Raw genomic sequence first — 18320 nt, forward strand, 5'->3', positions numbered from 1 at the left:
TTTGCACAGCATACCATGGGAGAAATCCATCCAGGGTCTGTCCGATTCTGCACGAACATGGGGTTCCAAGCATCTACATGGATATAGGATTTACTCATTATCTATATTCCTATTCTTATTCTGTCTTATTATAAAAGCTATTTTATTAAGCCATTTGTTGTCGGGTCTTTCTTATTGAGATCCAGAAAGAACCCTGCTCTCCTCAGACTCTCTCTCCCTCTCCCCATCTCTCTCCCCCTCTCTGTCTCTCTCCATCACTCCCTCCCTCCCTGCTGCGTGTCGGTTTCTCTCTCCCCGTCTGTTCCCCCCTCTATTCTCCGCCTTTCTCCTTTTCTGCCCCTGTGTCTTTCCCCGTCTCGCTCCCTCCCTCTCTCAGATTCCTTGTTGTCAGCTGGACGGAGGAGGATACGGTGCGTAAAGCGGTAAGCACAGCGCCCTGCGTTCCGCTTCCGCCGTGACCTGCGCTGTTTCTTCCATTCCTTCTCTACCGCGGGCAGCGGTCGGCTGAGACCCCGCAGGTAGAAGCGCTGCCTCTGCCACCTGTGTCGGCCGCTCCGCGCGTTTTGCAGCATCATCGGGAACCGCCGCGGGTCAGGGCAGGTACTAGGGTGGTCCGTGCCACGCCGTGCCGTGCCAGCGGCCCCTCTCGCCGCTCATCACCCCTTTCTGTCTCTCCCGCAGTAGCGCCTGGTCCCGCCGCTCCGCAAAGCCTCCTGAGCGGCTGCGGTGAGTCCCTGTGAACCCCGGCCGCGGGGTGCTCGCCCGCGGTTCCGAAGCCTGCGCATTCGTGCTCCCCGGCAGTGGCGGTAGGTGGAGGACGTCGAGGCAGCGCTGGAGTGAGCGGGAGCGTCATGGCGTTCTGGCGGCGAAGACGGCTGTGGCCCGGCTTGGCGCGGCTGTGGGGCTTGTGCTGCCTGGTGCTGGGCTCCTGGTGGGGCGCGCTGGGCTGCCCCGCGTCCTGCCGCTGCAGCTCCTGGCGGATCTGGTGCGTGGAGCCGGCGCCAGGCATCATCTCCTTCCCCGTGCCGCAGCGGAGCGCCGAGGTCGACAATGTCACCGAGATGTGAGTACAGCCCGGCCCCAGCCCCGGGCGAGGGGGTGGCGGGGATGGAGCAGCTGGAGCGACGTGGGGACGGCGGGCAGAGGGGAAGTTCCCTGCGCTGAAATGCACTTGCTCCGCGGACTGATGTTCTAGCTGGAAGCCAAAAAGTCCGGTGTGATTTAATTTGGACTTGACTTCCCAGAGATATAATTTCGAACCCATTTAGATGATAAATCCTAGTTGCCCGCGATACTATTTCCTGGGAGCGGGACGGGCAGTGAAGCGGCGCAGCGGAAGGTCGGCGCGGAGGTCGCGGGTCCGCGGAAATACCTGGGGTTGCAGAAGCGCGCAGCCGAGCTGCCGTCCCCGGCCCTTGCATCTGCTGGTGGAGTGCGAACCACCCAAATCTCGCTTCTGCGTCGGCAGCAGATTTGGAAATGTTTTTTATTTCTCTTTTTAAAATTTTTGCTCCCTCCATTTATTCCTGCGAATGGAGAGTTTGGTGGGTGGCCTTCCCCCCTTTCAGATCTCCCCTTTATATTCTTTTTCTATTTAAAAAAGAAGGGGGAGGGGTCAGGGAGAAAGCGATGCAGCACATTCTGATAGAAGGGAGAGCAAACTAGCTTCCCTGCCCTGGCCATAGGCACGTGAGCCCTTCCCTATAAAGTGGCTGGAAGGAGAAAATACTGCCTGCCGGAGAATTAACATTGCACTGTCTCTCAGCAAGTGTTGGAGCATTAGGAAACCCTCATTAATAGTGAGGAAAGTGGAAGAGTTTTTTTTCCCCCCTCTTACCCATGTGTCATTTCCAACCTTGTTTGACTGCAAATGATTTCAGTAAAGGAGTCCAGCAGCTTTTTGTGTTCAGTCCTGCATCCTTTTTACAGCTCTGTGGAATCTACATACTTTGCCTGAGAAAAGCTGCAAAGACTTGCTGAGCAAAAATTTTGGATACCAGATTTGTAGATGATAGATATAGGGAAAACCCCCCTCTACATCTGTTTTGTCCGTTTCCATCTTCCCCAGCACCTGCTGTTTCTGCATTGTTTCCCATGACATTTTTAATATAAAAGATAACAGACTATTTCCCTTCAAAATATATACAGATTTCTAACTCTCTCCCTTCTCCTTCTTTCTCCTCTTTTTCAGCTTCCTTTAGAAACAATGTGAAAATGCCATTAAATTTGGCATGACTTGAGATTAATTCTAGCTCTTGGGCTACTTTTCTGCAGTTTCTTATAGTCAGTTTGCTGCGTTTCCCCATGTATGTGTGGGGGAAAAGCTGGAGACATTAATTTCTTCTACTCATATAGGGCCTACCCTCGGTAGATTTTTAGGACCTAAGAGAATGAAGTAATCTTTCTAAGTTGTTACAACAGTTATTGTTTCAGATGTTTGTTTAATATTCTGTGGATTGCTTAATTAAAAAAATGATACAGTAAAATACAAGGCAATGGGCTGCAAATTATTAAAGGGATTTTGGACACTTGTGATACAATAGCTCCTTTTAGGAATCTGTCCATTTTTTTTCATCTTCCTTTAAAGATCTTATTTAGTTATGGTGAGTTGAAAGTAAGCATTATGAAAATCAGTTTTGTAATTTCCAGGCTCTAAAAATACCCCAAATATCACAAACCATAGGGTTTTATATATTCTGGTTTCTTTTTGCTCTCAGGTAACCTTTTGTATCCCTTGTTTTAATCCTTGTTCTTCCAGTCAGTGAGGACTCATGGGGCTCCTTGGGAACTTATCTGGGGTTGTCTCTGGCATGCTAAGACAGTGCAAACTGGCTCTTGCTGGAGGAGGGTGGCATCCTTCAGGAGGTGGTCAGTGTTGTGCAGAATTGGGCTGGCAAGACACTACCTGTAGTTCTGTCTTTAGTCACTTGAGTTTTAAGAGAGGTTTGGGATTTATATACTAAAATAAAGGTAATTTGTATGAATTTGAGGCTTTGGTCTAGAATATGTTGTTTTCATGAAACTTCCACTTCTTTCCATACTAATGAGAAACAGAAGGCCCAGGAGTCCAGCTTCTAATATCTTTAGAATGGCATTTACCATTTTTTTCAGATTCTATTTTTCCTTTATTATTTTTATGCTGAAAGTATAAGAGAGAAAGCAGCCTATCGAGATTCTAGATCTCAAGTCACTCTAAACCAAAAACTTTTCCATAACTAAATAAAGGTTTTATTTCTCCATTTTGAATTAGTTTTAAAGTAAGAGGGGGAAAAAATAACGTACTTTTTGGATTGCAGTTCTCTCTCTCCAGTGTTTGTCACCCATCACTGCAGTAATATCTAACAACATGTCAATAAAGGTGGCTAGTAGAATTTCTTTGCCCAAGCTGGATGAGTATAGTAGGTAATGAAGCATTAAAATGATAAAAAACAGAGCAGAGAACTTTAAAAACCCTCTCAATACTTTATTGATGTTAAATGTATCTTCAACTTGTTATATTTGGAAAACTTCTCTTTGAAAACTGTCCTTTAAAAAGTGAAGCACTCTTTGTATTATCTTATAATTTATGTGCATTTCAAATAGAGAAATAAATTTATAGAGGTTTGAAAGCCATATGTCTATGCTGCATGGGATGTGAATACAATCTGTTACTGGACACTGTTTGCATTTACAAAGATCTGCTTATACAAATGTATGTAGGCACATAGCTGCTATTGAAATAAAATATATTGGGGGTGCACCTTAATTCCTTTTAGATTGCGAGCCTAAGTTTTCAGAAACTGCATAAAGCAAAGCAAACCAAACTTCTCCTGAAATATGCACATGGAGATCTTGTTTCTTATATAACGACTATTAACTATAACATTACAGAATCATAATGCGCTTATGGGAAAGGAGCCATGGCATGAAAATTCTGTTGTGAATATGTATATTTTTAAAAATTTTCCTGGAAGAAAATGACCTGTATTGACTGATGATTATCAACAGCAGTTATAGCTGAAATGATTAAATATATTTAATACCAGGTCAGCTACTCTTGTTTCTGACATTCTTGAAGATCATACTTCAGGTCAATATTCCTTAGTTCTAAGCAGGGCCTGAAGAAACAAAATTTTTTTACAGAACTAAGAGAAAGTAGAACAAGGCAGACACAAGACCCAAGACATTTGTAAAAGCAGTTTAAAAGATCATAATGTCTAAATGGTGTAACTTGAACCAGCTTTTTGCTAAGCCTACTGGTCCTGATCCAGCAAGATACTTAGATGCCTTTTATTTTAAGGGGAAGCCAAGGCTCAGATTCTGGCCTTGTTAAAATAGGTGGCAAAATGTCAATGGAATTAGCATTTCACTAATATAGAGTAGTTTAGAGGGCATATGCTAAGGATGAAAAGAACTTTGATTCAAGCATTTTCTTGCCTTTTTTTTAATAAATTTGGAAGAGAAGGGATATTCTTGAGGCCTATTAGTCCATCATATGATTTATTTTTGGCTTGGGGCTTTTCTTGGATCCCAAGTGTTTTCCTACTGTGTGAAGACTAAATATGTTGAGGCAAGAGGAAGTTGAGATTGAGTATTTTAGAGGGGTGTTTTAAAAAGTTTCAAATAATTTCCATATTTAAATGAACCTGCAGAGTAGTTCCATGTGCAAAACAGTGGCAGTTGCAATCACTACAGAAGCTTGTACTAGATTCACTAGTTCACTATATACATTTGTCTGATGTATAAAGAAAAGAAGGACAAGCAATTAATCAAAGTTAGTCCATTGCTGAAACAGAAACAGTGAAATGGTAACACTTCTAAGCTTCTTATGGGAGAATCTGTTGATAGAACTCTAATTGGCGCTGGGCAAGTTATTTATTTATTTTTCATCTTGGTTTGGCAGTTAAGACAAAAGAAATCTTTTGGTTTTAGATTTAAACAAAATATTTTTTACCTTTTTCATTTCTGAACCATACATATAAAAATAATTAGGGCCATATTAAGCAGATATCCTCTGTAACATGGATATCCTATATTACACAGCCAGATGCTGTATTCTGTATGAAGAGCATATAGGATGTGACTTTTCCCCATACTTCGGCAACAACTGTCTGATTTTCTAAATGCCAGACTGCACAGCAAGCATATGCAGATAAATCATGTGTGCATATTGGACATGTCAGACTTACTGGGCATGCATGGGGGACTTTTCACAGCATATACTGTTAGTGTTATATGCTGGACTTGCTAAGCATGTCTGGGACTGTCCCAGACCTCAGCATTTAAAATCTGGCAAGTCTTTATGAACTGTGTAGCAAAGGCACTTAACTCGGCTGGCTACTCTCCTGCCAGCAATGGAGAGTCTGCCTCTTCCAGGAAGTGATTCAGGCCTAAATTAGATTCTTACTGCAAATCTACTTACTTATCTGATGTAAACATCCCTCTCTCTCCACTGACTGTAAGAAAAGTTTGGGGACTTAGTTTACTGAGTGGGAAAAGCAAGACCTCCCTTCTAACGAACAGCATCATGCTGTGGAGTAAGCTGTTTATGTGGTCCAAAACAAACCATTTCAGCAGAGTATTGTGCAGGGTTGCTCTGCTTGATTCAGAGCATGGGTTTGAACCAAGGTCTTGCATGTCAGCATCTTAATGACCATCCTATATGGCATACAGATGTGGATTTGTCTTGATTCTTCCTGTCAGAGTTGCCTAAATTCATGTGGAATACTTAAATAACCTTTTGGGTCACAGAGCAGAACTGTCTGTTTAGCTAGGTGGCTGTGATACTTATTTGTATAGTGAGACAGCTGAATCCTGTTCCTGCTCCACTGAATGTTCAATTATGACAAAAATTATAACAGCATGAACAGGCAGGGCTCAGACTGCCCTCTCTGATTGCTTTATAGTATGGTATCTTTTGGGACACTGGGATTACATTCCCTCAAGAAGAGGGAAGAATTGAACCTGGTATTCCTGGATAATAGTTGAACATTATTTCCAGCATTTCCTTCAAATCTGTGGTCTTCTACCTCACGTAGACATGTCTTTTTTTTCTTCTTTTTTTTCCAACTGAACCTATTTGGTGAATATGGGTCTGTTTAAGGAAGGTAAAATCCCTTTTGTGGATAGAGAGGTGAATAATCTGTTGCTTTTTCGTTTCTTACTCCCCCCTCAAGTCTTGTCTCTTCCTAATTTTTTAAAAATTAGTTTTGGAATACAATATTCATGCAGTGATCCTCAGCTTGTAAACACATATATTAAACTCTCCTACTAGGAGCAGTTCTGTTAACTTCTATGTGGCTAACTATGCAGTGTACTTAAGCATATGCCAAAGTATTTTCAAGTTTAGGGTAGTAGCAATGTAAGTATATTTTGAATACTGTATATGCCTTGTATTTATATGTGTACACAAAAGTTTGAACCTTTCACATTAGGTTCAAATAGATTTACAAACATTTTGAATTGGCACAAATACATATGTGGCATAAAGATACCAAAATAGAAAAAAATTAGCACTGGATAGAACTTTTGGGGTTTTTTTCAGCACTAGACATCACTGCAGATTCTGGACTGTGTTTGTGTGCAGTGACTGTCTTAATGCCCAAAGCCCATGTTTTTTGGAGGGCATGGACCTAAGTGACACAGCTGTCGCAGGGGGATTTAAAAATGAGAGAGAGGGGTTCAGATTGCTTAAAGAATCACCTCCAATTGTATTAGCAATAGAAAAATGATTTAATAGAAATTTGTATAAAAGTGTGACTTCACAGAATTCGATGGCAAGGTTCACTCTATTACTTAGTACATGGATAAAATGCACACAGGAAAATTAAATTAGAATCAAACTAAACTTATGTATATAGGGACTGAAAATGTAATAGGGTAAAAGAGAATGTGGGAAAGGGTAAGGGAGACCCTCCCGTTGAGTCACGAGGTTCAGAGAAGACCCCCTTGCTTTTTAAACTCCTGTCAGAGTCTAGGTGTGGCTGGATTGACTCCTAGTCCCAGACTTGGTCAACGATTTATATCTAAAGGGATTATGAGTATAATAGCAGCCTAAAATTCATTCACAGTTGAGTAAAAATCATGAAAGTAATTTAAGTATAAATTTGAAAGTATTAACTTATAATATATCTTATACTTACTATAACTTAATATCTCATACTTGCTATAACTTACTATAGACTATTCAAGTTAGTATACGTGCGTGCATAAAGACACTAAGAGAAATACATATAAGAGAATAAAAGAGAGTAAAAGAGAGAGAGAAAAGAGGTATACCTGTTAAAAATTCCCCTCGAGGTCAGTGAAAATATTCACGTCGAATGCTTCAGCATTTGTCTCAATGGGTGAAGGGTCAAGCCTCAAGGAGTGGAGAGAATCAGCCCAGGCCGTGTCAGCTTTCAGTGACAGACCTCCAATTTTCGCAAACCAGAAAGTTTGTGAGCTCTGAGAGGCGTCCCACTCAGAGGGAGCTGCTGGTCACAACCTGCTGCAGTCCAGGAGAGCTCAAAGGGCCTCACTTAGTACCACTGCTTATAGGCTTGGGAGATGATTGACATTCGTCATCAACAAATTGCTAGAATCCCAGCTGTGCTGGAAAATTCTGAGACTGTTCGAGAATAACTCAAAACATAGATATGGTATGCTCCAAGATTGTCAGGGGAGGATTGTAATATCTCAAGGTTGTTATGAGAGAGAACCGGCTGCAGGTTGTTATGAGAAGTGGCTATTTCTACTCCTGTCCCCCTGCCTTTGCCAGGCAGCAGCAGTCCTTGAGACGCACAGCATATCTCCCTGTCCTAGCTGCGTAAGAGTTGCTGGCACAGTCAAGGGTCGCTTAACTGCCTGACTCATTACACTTATGCTAAGGCCTAGCGAGCCTTCCCGAGTTTGTAAATCAGCCTGGAGAGGTGGAAAGAAATGCACCACCACAACAGCTACAGAAATAGTTACCACTTGTCCTGGAGGTGGGAGTAGGTGGAAAAAATATTGTTTTGAAATTCCCTGCCCTGAACATTTCTTGCAACTCTACATGACATTCATGTCTGTGTGGAGACAGGGCAGTTGTTCCCTCCTCTTCAGTATGCTTGTATGTGTAGTTTTTGCCTGCTGTACAGCACTTTGAATCTTGTTATGATTTCTAATAAACAGTTTATCTTGAAGCAGTTTTGCTCTCCACAGCTGGTATCTAAAGTGAAAGGTTTAGGAGATGACAGCCCTATGGCAGCTCAATCTGATGTAGTTGCAGGTGAACACTTCACCCAACCTGAGGGTTGGGGGAATGCTGGAAGGTGTGTAGATTGGGGGAATTCTGAAAGGTGTGTGCAGCAGTGTTGCATAATTAGGAAAACCATAAGGATAAATAGGCTGGAGGATGAGAAAAATATTAGTCTGCTCTTAAGCAGTGGCAGAGACAAAAGCTTTAAAGGTAAATGTAGAATGCCATGAAAATTGTGGTGGGTAAGGAGAAGGCAGCTTTTGCAGAAATAGTGAAAAAGTTTGAAGACCATTGTACCAAATAATACCTTGTGAAAGAGGTACACACAGGATGAGAACAAAGTTTGAAGGGAAACCAATAGAGAAGATGGTCAAAGACTTAAAATGATGTCAAAATGGAAAATGAACACTTACAAAAGAGTAAATTTTCATGAAGTATAACAACAAAGTCAATTTGATCCTGCTCTAGAAAAGGTAATATATATATACTAAGCAGCAAAACAAACAGAAATACAAATAAAAACCTGGATGAAAGACACGGAACATTTGTGTGGCAAATGTGTACCATTGCAAGCGAGAATTTCCCAGAAATTAGAATGACCAACTAGAGGAATATGAAAAGCTATGGAAACAGTGACAGCAATATGTCAGTCAGCATGAGTATTAGAAATGCTCTGGGTGGTGACAAATGTGCAGAAAGTGTAATAAACACATAATTATGCTAAAATATGCAATGCAAGCAAGAAACTGCTTGTATTAAGTAGAAAAATGGGATTCCTCAAGTGAAGGTGAAGTGCTGTTTTTAGGAATATTAGTGGAAGAAGCTATCAATTAAAAAGATGGCCAATTAAAATGAGCAGAAATGGACTATACAGGACAGAGAATGGAATGGTGTCCTGGGTTCAGCTGGGATAGAGTTAATTTTCAAATGAACCTGGGAGGTGGGGGAGCACAGCTGGGGCAGCTGACCTGAACTAGCCAAGGAGCTATTCCATACCATGTGCCATCATGCTCAGTATATAAATGGGTAGTGGGCTGTGGGGTGCTCTCAGCGTTTGGTGGGGGAAGTGGCGGAGCGTCAGGTTCCAGGTGGTGAGCAGTTGCACTGTGCATCACTCTTTTTGTATACTCTTTCATTAGTACCGTTGTTGTTGTTGTAACTTCTTTTATTTTTTGTGTGTGTGTGTTGTCCCAGTAAACTGCCCTTGTCTCAACCCTCGAGGTTCCGTTTGTTTTTTTTTCCCTTTTCTCTCCTCCGTGTTACCCCCATCCCATCGGAGGGGGGCAGGAGGAGTGAGCGAGCGGCTGCGTGGTCCTTTGTTACCGGCTGGGCTGAAACCATGACAGTCCTTTTTGGCGCCCAACGTGGGGCAACGAAGGGTTGAGATAATGACAGAGCTGGCCAGAGCATGTTGAAACACATTTGTCATATGCATTTCTTATATTAGATAAATAGTTGTTAGTCACAATGTTGTTTCATTTGTTTACATGGTGGTGTTTTGTAAGTTCTTATATGCTCTATGTATTGCCTGTAGTTGCGTATCTCATCTCTGGGAGAGTGATTGGGATTATCATTTTGCTGTACTGGGCAATGTCGACTTGTGAAATGATTACATCACTGGTCATGAGGTTAAGCTGGTATCTGTATGAGGCAGTGATAACATTTCCATACTTTGGGCACCTTCTGTCGGATTTTATTGGTAATTACACCCAATCCATGGGGAAGTTAGGGGGGGATACTTCCCCCCATCCGTTCGCCTCCCTTCTCTCCTTCCAACTAATTACAACAGCTTTTGAGAATTTTGAATATCCTTGGGATGCGCAAGCCAGTGTGCTGTTAGTGCTATGCCTCCTGACTATGTTTCAGGTCTTCTTTAGGGCTACAAAAAGGCTCTTTAAGAGTACCACCCAGAGATCTCCCCCAAAGCTGGATATTCATGGGTGGCACGGCATGTGGGAGGATATGGGCAGGTATCTAGAGAACTTCTTACCTCCAGTGGCTTGGAAGTTCACTCCCAAACAACTACAGAACCCCCATGAAGTGATAGAATATTTGAAAGGAAAATGCTGTGGCTATCCCAGAGACAGACAACTCACTACACTGTGCTGGGCCCTGGCCAGTATCTACCAAACACTACTTGATACTAGGCAGCACCCTCAGGGGGAAAAGATGGAAAACAGGGCAACAGGCACCGTGGCTACCCCAACCCCGACAACAGACACCATGGCTACCCCAACGCCGACAACAGGCAGTGTGGCTACCCCAACCCCGGGTGACAGGTACTGCAGCTAAACCAGAGAACCAACCTGTGCCAGTATCAGTCACACCTGTATAGAAAAAGAAACACACAAAGAAATCAGTTTGCTTAGTGAGAGATGAAAATGAACCAGGGTCATCGCGAGAACAGGAGGAAGAGACAGAACCTGAAATAATTACCCGATCTCTATCCATGAGTGAGTTGCGTGACATGTGAAAAGATTTTAGCCGCCACCCAGGTGAGCACATTGTTACCTGGCTGCTCCGATGCTGGGATAGTGGGGCTAGTAGTGTGGAATTAGAGGGTAAGGAAGCCAAGCAGTTGGGATCTCTGTCTAGGGAAGGGGGCATCGACAAGGCGATTGGGAGAAAAACACAAGTCCTCAGCCTCTGGAGGCGACTTCTGTTAGGTGTAAAGGAAAGATACCCCTTCAGGGATGAAGTTACATGTCACCAAGGCAAGTGGACCACCATGGAGAGAGGTATCCAGTACCTGAGGGAATTAGCCGTGCTGGAGATGATTTGTAATGATCCACAATATGCTCAGTCACCCACAGATCCAGATGAAGTCCAATGCACACAACCGATGTGGAAGAAGTTTCTATGAAGTGCACCACCAACCTATGCCAACTCATTGGCAGTAATGTCCTGGAAAGAAGGCTATGGACAAACGGTGGGTGAATTGGCTGTCCAACTCCAGCAATACGAAGGAAGTCTCTCTTCCTCCCTACGGGCCTGTGTCTCGGCTGTAGAGGAATTGTCCTGAGAGTTCCAGCAATTCAAAGTGGATCTGTCCTCCTCCTCACCTGTACAGGCCCGCATCGCAGTTATTGGGAGTAAGCGTTCCTCTGCCCAAGAGAGAGGAGAGAGAAAGTACACGACGGGCTAAGCTGTGGTTTTACCTGCGTGACCATGGAGAGGACATGAGGAAGTGGGATGGAAAACCTACCTCAGTCTTGGATTCATGGGTACGGGAGTTGCGAGAAAAAGCAATCAGAAAAGAGGATCCTTCATAGAAAACTGCTGCTCCAGTTTCCCATGAGCAGTCCCCTGCACACAGTAGATTGGCTGATCTCATTTCTGATCCTCTTGAAGGGACTTCTGATTCATGTGTGCGAAAAGTGAGTAACGGACATTCTAACCAGGATTAGAGGGGCCCTGCCTCCAGCCAGGCGGAGGAGAGGGACAACCGAGTCTACTGGACAGTGTGGATTCGATGGCCTGGCACATCAGACCCACAGGAATATAAGGCTCTAGTGGACACTGGTGCACAATGTACCCTAATGCCATCAAGTTATAAAGGGGCAGAACCCATCTGTATCTCTGGTGTGACAGGGGGATCCCAAGAGCTAACTGTATTGGAAGCTGAAATGAGTCTAACCGGGAATGAGTGGCATAAACACCCCATTGTGACTGGCCCAGAGGCCCCGTGCATCCTTGGTATAGATTATCTCAGGAGGGGGTATTTCAAGGACCCAAAAGGGTACCGTTGGGCCTTTGGTATAGCTGCATTGGAGACGGAGGAGATTGAACAGCTGTCTACCCTGCCGGGTCTCTCCCAAGACCCTTCGACTGTGGGGTTGCTGAAGGTTGAAGAACAACAGGTGCCAATTGCTACCACAACGGCGCACCGGCGGCAATATCGCACCAACCGAGACTCCCTGATTCCCATCCATAAGCTGATTTACCAATTGGAGAGCCAACAAGTGATCAGCAAGACTCACTCACCCTTTAATAGTCCCATATGGCCCGTGCGGAAATCTAATGGGGAATGGAGACTAACAGTAGATTATCGTGGGCTGAATGAAGTCACGCCACTGCTGAGCGCTGCTGTGCCAGATATGTTAGAGCTTCAATATGAACTGGAATCAAAGGCAGCTAAGTGGTATGCCACAACTGATATCACTATGCGTTTTTCTCCATTCCTTTGGCACCGGAGTGTAGGCCACAATTTGCCTTTACTTGGAGGGGCGTCCAGTACACCTGGAATCGACTGCCCCAGGGGTGGAAACACAGCCCCACCATTTGCCATGGACTGATCCAGGCTGCACTGGAAAAAGGTGAAGCTCCAGAACATCTGCAGTACATTGATGACATCATTGTATGTGGCAACATGGCAGAAGAAGTTTTTGAGAAAGGGAAGAAAATAACCCAAATCCTTTTGAAGGCTGGTTTTGCCATAAAAGAAAGTAAGGTCAAGGGGCCTGCACAGGAGATCCAGTTCTTAGGAGTAAAATGGCAAGATGGGCGTCATCAGATCCCTATGGATGTGATCAACAAAATAGCAGCTATGTCTCCACTGACTAATAAAAAGGAAACGCAGGCCTTCTTAGGTGTTGTGTGCTGTTGGAGAATGCATATTCCAAATGACAGTCAAATTGTAAGCCCTCTCTACCAAGTTACTCGGAAGAAGAATGATTTTAAATGGGGACCTGAACAACGACAAGCCTTTGAAAAGATTAAACGTGAGATTGTTCACGCAGTAGCTCTTGGGCCAGTCCGGGCAGGACAAGATGTTAAAAATGTGCTCTGTACTGCAGCTGTGGAGAATGGCCCTACCTGGAACCTCTGGCAGAAAGCACCTGGGGAGACCCGTGGCCGACCCCTGGGGTTTTGGAGTCGGGGATATCGAGGATCCGAGGCTCGCTATACTCCAACTGAAAAAGAGATCTTGGCAGCATATGAAGGAGTTCGAGCCGCCTCAGAAGTGGTTGGTACTGAAACACAGCTCTTCTTAGCACCCCGACTGCCAGTGCTGGGCTGGATGTTCAAAGGGAAAGTTTCCTCTACACATCACGTGACTGACGCCACGTGGAGTAAGTGGATTGCACTGATCACACAACAAGCTCGCATAGGAAACCCCAGTTGCCCAGGAATTGTGGAAGTGATCATGGACTGGCCAGAAGGCAAAGATTTTGGAATGTCACCAGAGGAGGAGGTGACGCCTGCTTAAGAGGCACCACTGTATAATAAACTGCCAGAAAATGAGAGGCAATATGCCCTGTTCACTGATGGGTCCTGTCGCATTGTGTGAAAACATCGGAGGTGGAAGGCTGCTGTATGGAGTCCTACACGACTAGTCGCAGAAACTGCTGAAGGAGAAGGTGAATCGAGTCAGTTTGCAGAGGTGAAAGCCATCCAGCTAGCGTTAGACATTGCTGAAAGAGAAAAGTGGCCAGTGCTCTATCTCTGTACTGACTCATGGATGGTGGCAAATGCCCTATGGGGGTGGCTACAGCAATGGAAGAAGGGCAACTGGCAGCACAGAGGTAAACCCATCTGGGCTGCCGCACTGTGGCAAGATATTGGTGTTCGGATATAGAAGCTAGTGGTAAAAGTACATCACGTAGATGCTCATGTACCCAAGATTTGGGCCACTGAAGAACATAAAATAGAATCATAGAATCATAGAATCATTTAGGTTGGAAAAGACCATCAAGATCATCGAGTCCAATCATTAACCATGCCCACTAAACCATGTCCTGAATTACCCTGGAACATCAAAACAACCAGCAGGCAGATCAGGCCGACAAGATTGAAGTGTCTCAGGTGGACCTGGACTGGCAACGTAGGGGTGAGCTATTTATGGCTCAGTGGGCCCACGATACCTCAAGGCCATCCGGTAAGAGATGCAACATATAGATGGGCTCGTGATCAAGTGGTGGACTTGACCATGGACACTATCGCACAGGTCATCCATGAATGTGAAACTGTCGTGGTTTAACTCCAGCCAGCAACTAAGTACCACGCAGCCGCTCACTCACTTCCCCCATCCAGTGGGATGGGGGAGGAAATCGGGAAAAAAAAGTAAAACTCCTGGGTTGAGATAAGAACGGTTTAATAGAACAGAAGAGAAGAAACTAATAATGATAATGATAACACTAATAAAATGACAACAGTAGTAATAAAAGGATTGGAATGTACAAATGATGCACAGGGCAATAGCTCACCACCCGCCGACCGACACCCCGCCAGTCCCCAAGTGGCGATTCCCTGCCCCCCCCCCCCCCCCTCCCTTCCCATTTCCTAAACTAGATGGGACATCACATGGTATGGAATACGCCATTGGCCAGTTTGGGTCAGGTTCCTTGGTTGTGTCCTGTGCCAACTTCTTGTGCCCTGGCTGGCCATGAGAAGCTGAAAAATCCTTGACTATAGTCTAAACAATACTGAGCAACAACTGAAAACATCAGTGTTATCAACGTTCTTCGCATGCTGAACTCAAAACATAGCACTGTACCAGCTACTAGGAAGACAGTTAGCTCTATCCCAGCTGAAACCAGGACAGAAACCTGTGCTTCAATTAAGCAAGCCAAGCGGTTAAAGCCCCTGTGGTATGGCGGGAGATGGCTGAAATATAAATATGGGGAGGCCTGGCAGATTGACTATATCACACTCCCACGAACACGCCAAGGCAAGTGCCATGTGCTTACAATGGTGGAAGCAACCACTGGATGGCTGGAAACATACCCTGTGTCCCATGCCACTGCCCAGAACACTATCCTGGGCCTTGAAGAGAAAGTTTTATGGCAACACGGCACCCCAGAAAGAATAGAGTCGGACAATGGGACTCACTTCCAAAACAGCCTCATAGACACCTGGGCCAAAGAACATGGCATTGAGTGGGTGTATCATATCCCTTATCATGCATCAGCTTACGGAAAAATTGAACGATACAATGGACTGCTGAAAACTACATTGAGAGCGATGGGGGGTGGAACTTTCAAACACTGGGATACACATTTAACAAAAGCCACCTGATTAGTTAATACTAGAGGATCCACCAATCGGGCTGGCCCCACCCAACCAAGAGTTCCACATACTGTAGAAGGGGATAAAGTCCCTGTAGTACGCATGAGGAGTATGTTAGGAAAGACAGTCTGGGTTAGTCCTCCCTCAAGCAGAGGCAAACCCATTCAAGGGGTTGTTTTTGCTCAAGGACCTGGGTACACCTGGTGGGTGATGCAGAAGTGTGGGGAAGTTCAATGTGTACCTCAGGGAGATTTGATTTTGGGAGAGAATAGCCAGTGAATTGGGCTGTATGATATTTAACTGCTAAATAACCTGCCAATGCATGTCATTGTATCTATAGTGTCTATATGCCATATCAAGGGTATTACTGTAAGAATTACCCAAATGACTGCAGGATGGACTTTGAAATCGAGCGAAGCGCAAGCGTGATAGAACTTGAACTGGCGCCCAGCAATTTCCTCAAGATCAACATCTTTGACCTGCAGACCAAGGGCATGAGTTGCACCAAATGTACTAGCCACAAGTTCCAGAGGCAGCATACAACAACCCAACATCTCACACCATCTTTCTTATACTGAAGGACTGTTACAACAGATGGAGCCCCAAAGTCATGGACTAAATAAAATTGATGGACACATTAGAGGGATAGCCCATTGACTAAGGGAATACTATTTGTGTGTGTGTTTGTGGGGAGGGTGTCCATATACTTATATATAAGACAAGGAAAGTGGTAGTGGTTGATTGGAAAATGTAAGATCTGGGCATGATGTAGATGGTATAGAATAAGGGGTGGATAATGTCCTGGGTTCAGCTGGGATAGAGTTAATTTTTACAGGAACCTGGGAGGTGGGGGCATAGCCGGGGCAGCTGACCTGGACTAGCCAAGGAGCTATTCCATACCATGTGCCATCATGCTCAGTATATAGATGGGGAGCGGGCCGGGGGGTGGTCTCTGTTTTCGGTGGGGGAAGTGGCGGAGCGTCGGGTCCCGGGTGGTGAGCAGTTGCACTGTGCATCATTTTGTTTTGTATATTCTTTCATTAGTACCGTTGTTGTTGTTACTTTTTTTTTTTTTTTTTTTTTTTTTTGTGTTGTCCGAGTAAACTGCCCTTGTCTCAACCCTCGAGGTTCCGGTTTGTTTTTGGGTTTCTTTTCCTTTTCTCTCCTCCGTGTCCCCCCTATCCCACCGGAGGGGGGCGGGAGGAGTGAGCGAGCGGCTGCATGGTCCTTTGTTACCGGCTGGGCTGAAACCTCGACAAATGGAAATAAATGTGATAACAGAAAGTGAAATAGGGAACTGTAAAGAGCACATGAATGTGCAAGAATAAAGAGTGCCTCTGAAATGCTTTAACAGAGGAGCAATTTTAATGCTGTTGAAATGTTCTCCAATAATGTATCAGTTAAATATAAATGGTAAAATAGGTGTTGCTATGCAGAAGGTGGCAACCTGTTCTGGGCCTAGAAAGCTGAGGTAAACATCAAGAGAGTTAATATAATGGAAATTCAGAAAGACAACCTGTAGCCCTTTTGGAATGTTTTAGTAACGTAATATGAAGATTAAATGTCTTCCATTAAGAGACAAGATATGGCTTGGACACTACACAGATCTGTGGTCAGGGCTACACAGAATGTTTCACAAGTCTGGAGAAAGAGGCTAGGAAATGAGTTATGAACTAAGGCAGCAGATGGTATCATTTGAAGAACAGAAAAATATGTACAAATTGAGTTCTCTAATAATTGCAGAGAAAAAAAGAATGGAGACTATGACCATATGTAGACTCTTCAGACAAATAAAAACAGAAAAAGGAACATTTTTGCTGTTTGGAAAGGAGAATGTTGTTTGAAATGTCAGGAGTCAAATTATTCAGGAGATTTAATGCATTAACAGGATATATATGGATTTTCCTGGATAGATGGCTTTAAGCTTTGCAGTTTCATTCTGTCATTTGGAAGTACTACCTTTTGATCTGTTTGGCTTGAGGTATATTGCATGCAGTGAATGAGATAATGGAAGTGTAGCAGGTATGGACATATGTCTTGATGATTCAGTGAATATCATAAAAATCTGAACAGAGTATTTAACATTACAAGAGGTAGTAATTTTTAACTGAACAAAGCTACTTATTAATGTTAAACAGTGGAAATAATATACTTGGGAGGAAGACTGGCTTCGGAGGGAATTTCTGAGGGAATTTTTTCTGTTGAATCAAAGAATCAGGGAATACTGAAAGTATCAATACTTGAAGATATGAAAAGGATTTAAAAGTTGTAAAGCACACTGAATTATGTCAGCAAGTCCTTATCTAACTCTTAAGACATCCCTTCTACAAAGTCACTTCCTGGAACATGAGTGCCTGGGAAAAAAAGAATTCAAAGGTTTTGACATCAACCAAGATGCTTTAATGTTTTGATTCACTGAAAGACCTGAAAAGATGTGTCTAAAGGATGGTTAGGATCAATCTTACTGCACTATTATGGAACTGATGTTTTGTCAGTCTCATTTGCATCAAGGCCAGTGACAGCTACAGAGGTGGTATATGCAAATGCTGAAAAAGAGAGATTGTGTTACTAGTCTCTGAAAAGTCATCACACTAGGTGACTCTATAGGAGAAAGAATTGTCACATATATTTATTTGTATTTATTCATTCCTTAAAGATGTCCTTTCTTCCTAGCAAGCCAAATTTAAAAGAAAATGTTTTAACTCTTATGTCTACTCTCTGTCAAGAACTAATAAACAGCCACATTCATTGCTCTCCTTTTGTATGTTTATTTAATGCATGATTTTTTGTGTACATATTATAAAGTGTCAGTACAGCAATTTAAGCCCCTTCCTGTCAGTCTGCAGAGATTATTTCATACACAGTGAGGGAAATGTGTTTTGTAAAAAGTATAAGGACAGCATTTAAGATATGCCTTTATAAATAAATTCTTTATTGTCTGGACAGCTGATACTTCTTTCTGACTATATCAAGGGATATCAACATTTCCCAAAAAACTTTGCTAAGGAAAAGATAGACTATGGCTGTCACCTGTCCTCTGGAGAAATGTTAAAAATTGATGTCTTGGTGAACTTGGTATGAACTTCATGGAGCTCGGGGCGGGGGGGACACGACG

General features: G+C 43.7%; 1 protein-coding gene across 1 annotated transcript in view; it reads left to right on the forward strand.

Annotated features, from left to right (window-relative positions):
- Window positions 1-487: 487 nt before the first annotated feature.
- Window positions 488-18320, forward strand: part of LOC126035573 (BDNF/NT-3 growth factors receptor-like) — a 123221-nt gene continuing 105388 nt past the window's right edge. The window contains exons 1-2 of the mRNA XM_049794214.1: window positions 488-600; window positions 682-1063. Coding sequence (XP_049650171.1) covers window positions 852-1063 — 212 coding nt within the window. The 5' untranslated portion in view covers window positions 488-600; window positions 682-851. The remainder of the gene's footprint in view (window positions 601-681; window positions 1064-18320) is intronic.

This window comes from Accipiter gentilis, chromosome W (genome assembly GCF_929443795.1).
Source record: "Accipiter gentilis chromosome W, bAccGen1.1, whole genome shotgun sequence".
NCBI lineage: Eukaryota > Metazoa > Chordata > Aves > Accipitriformes > Accipitridae > Astur > Astur gentilis.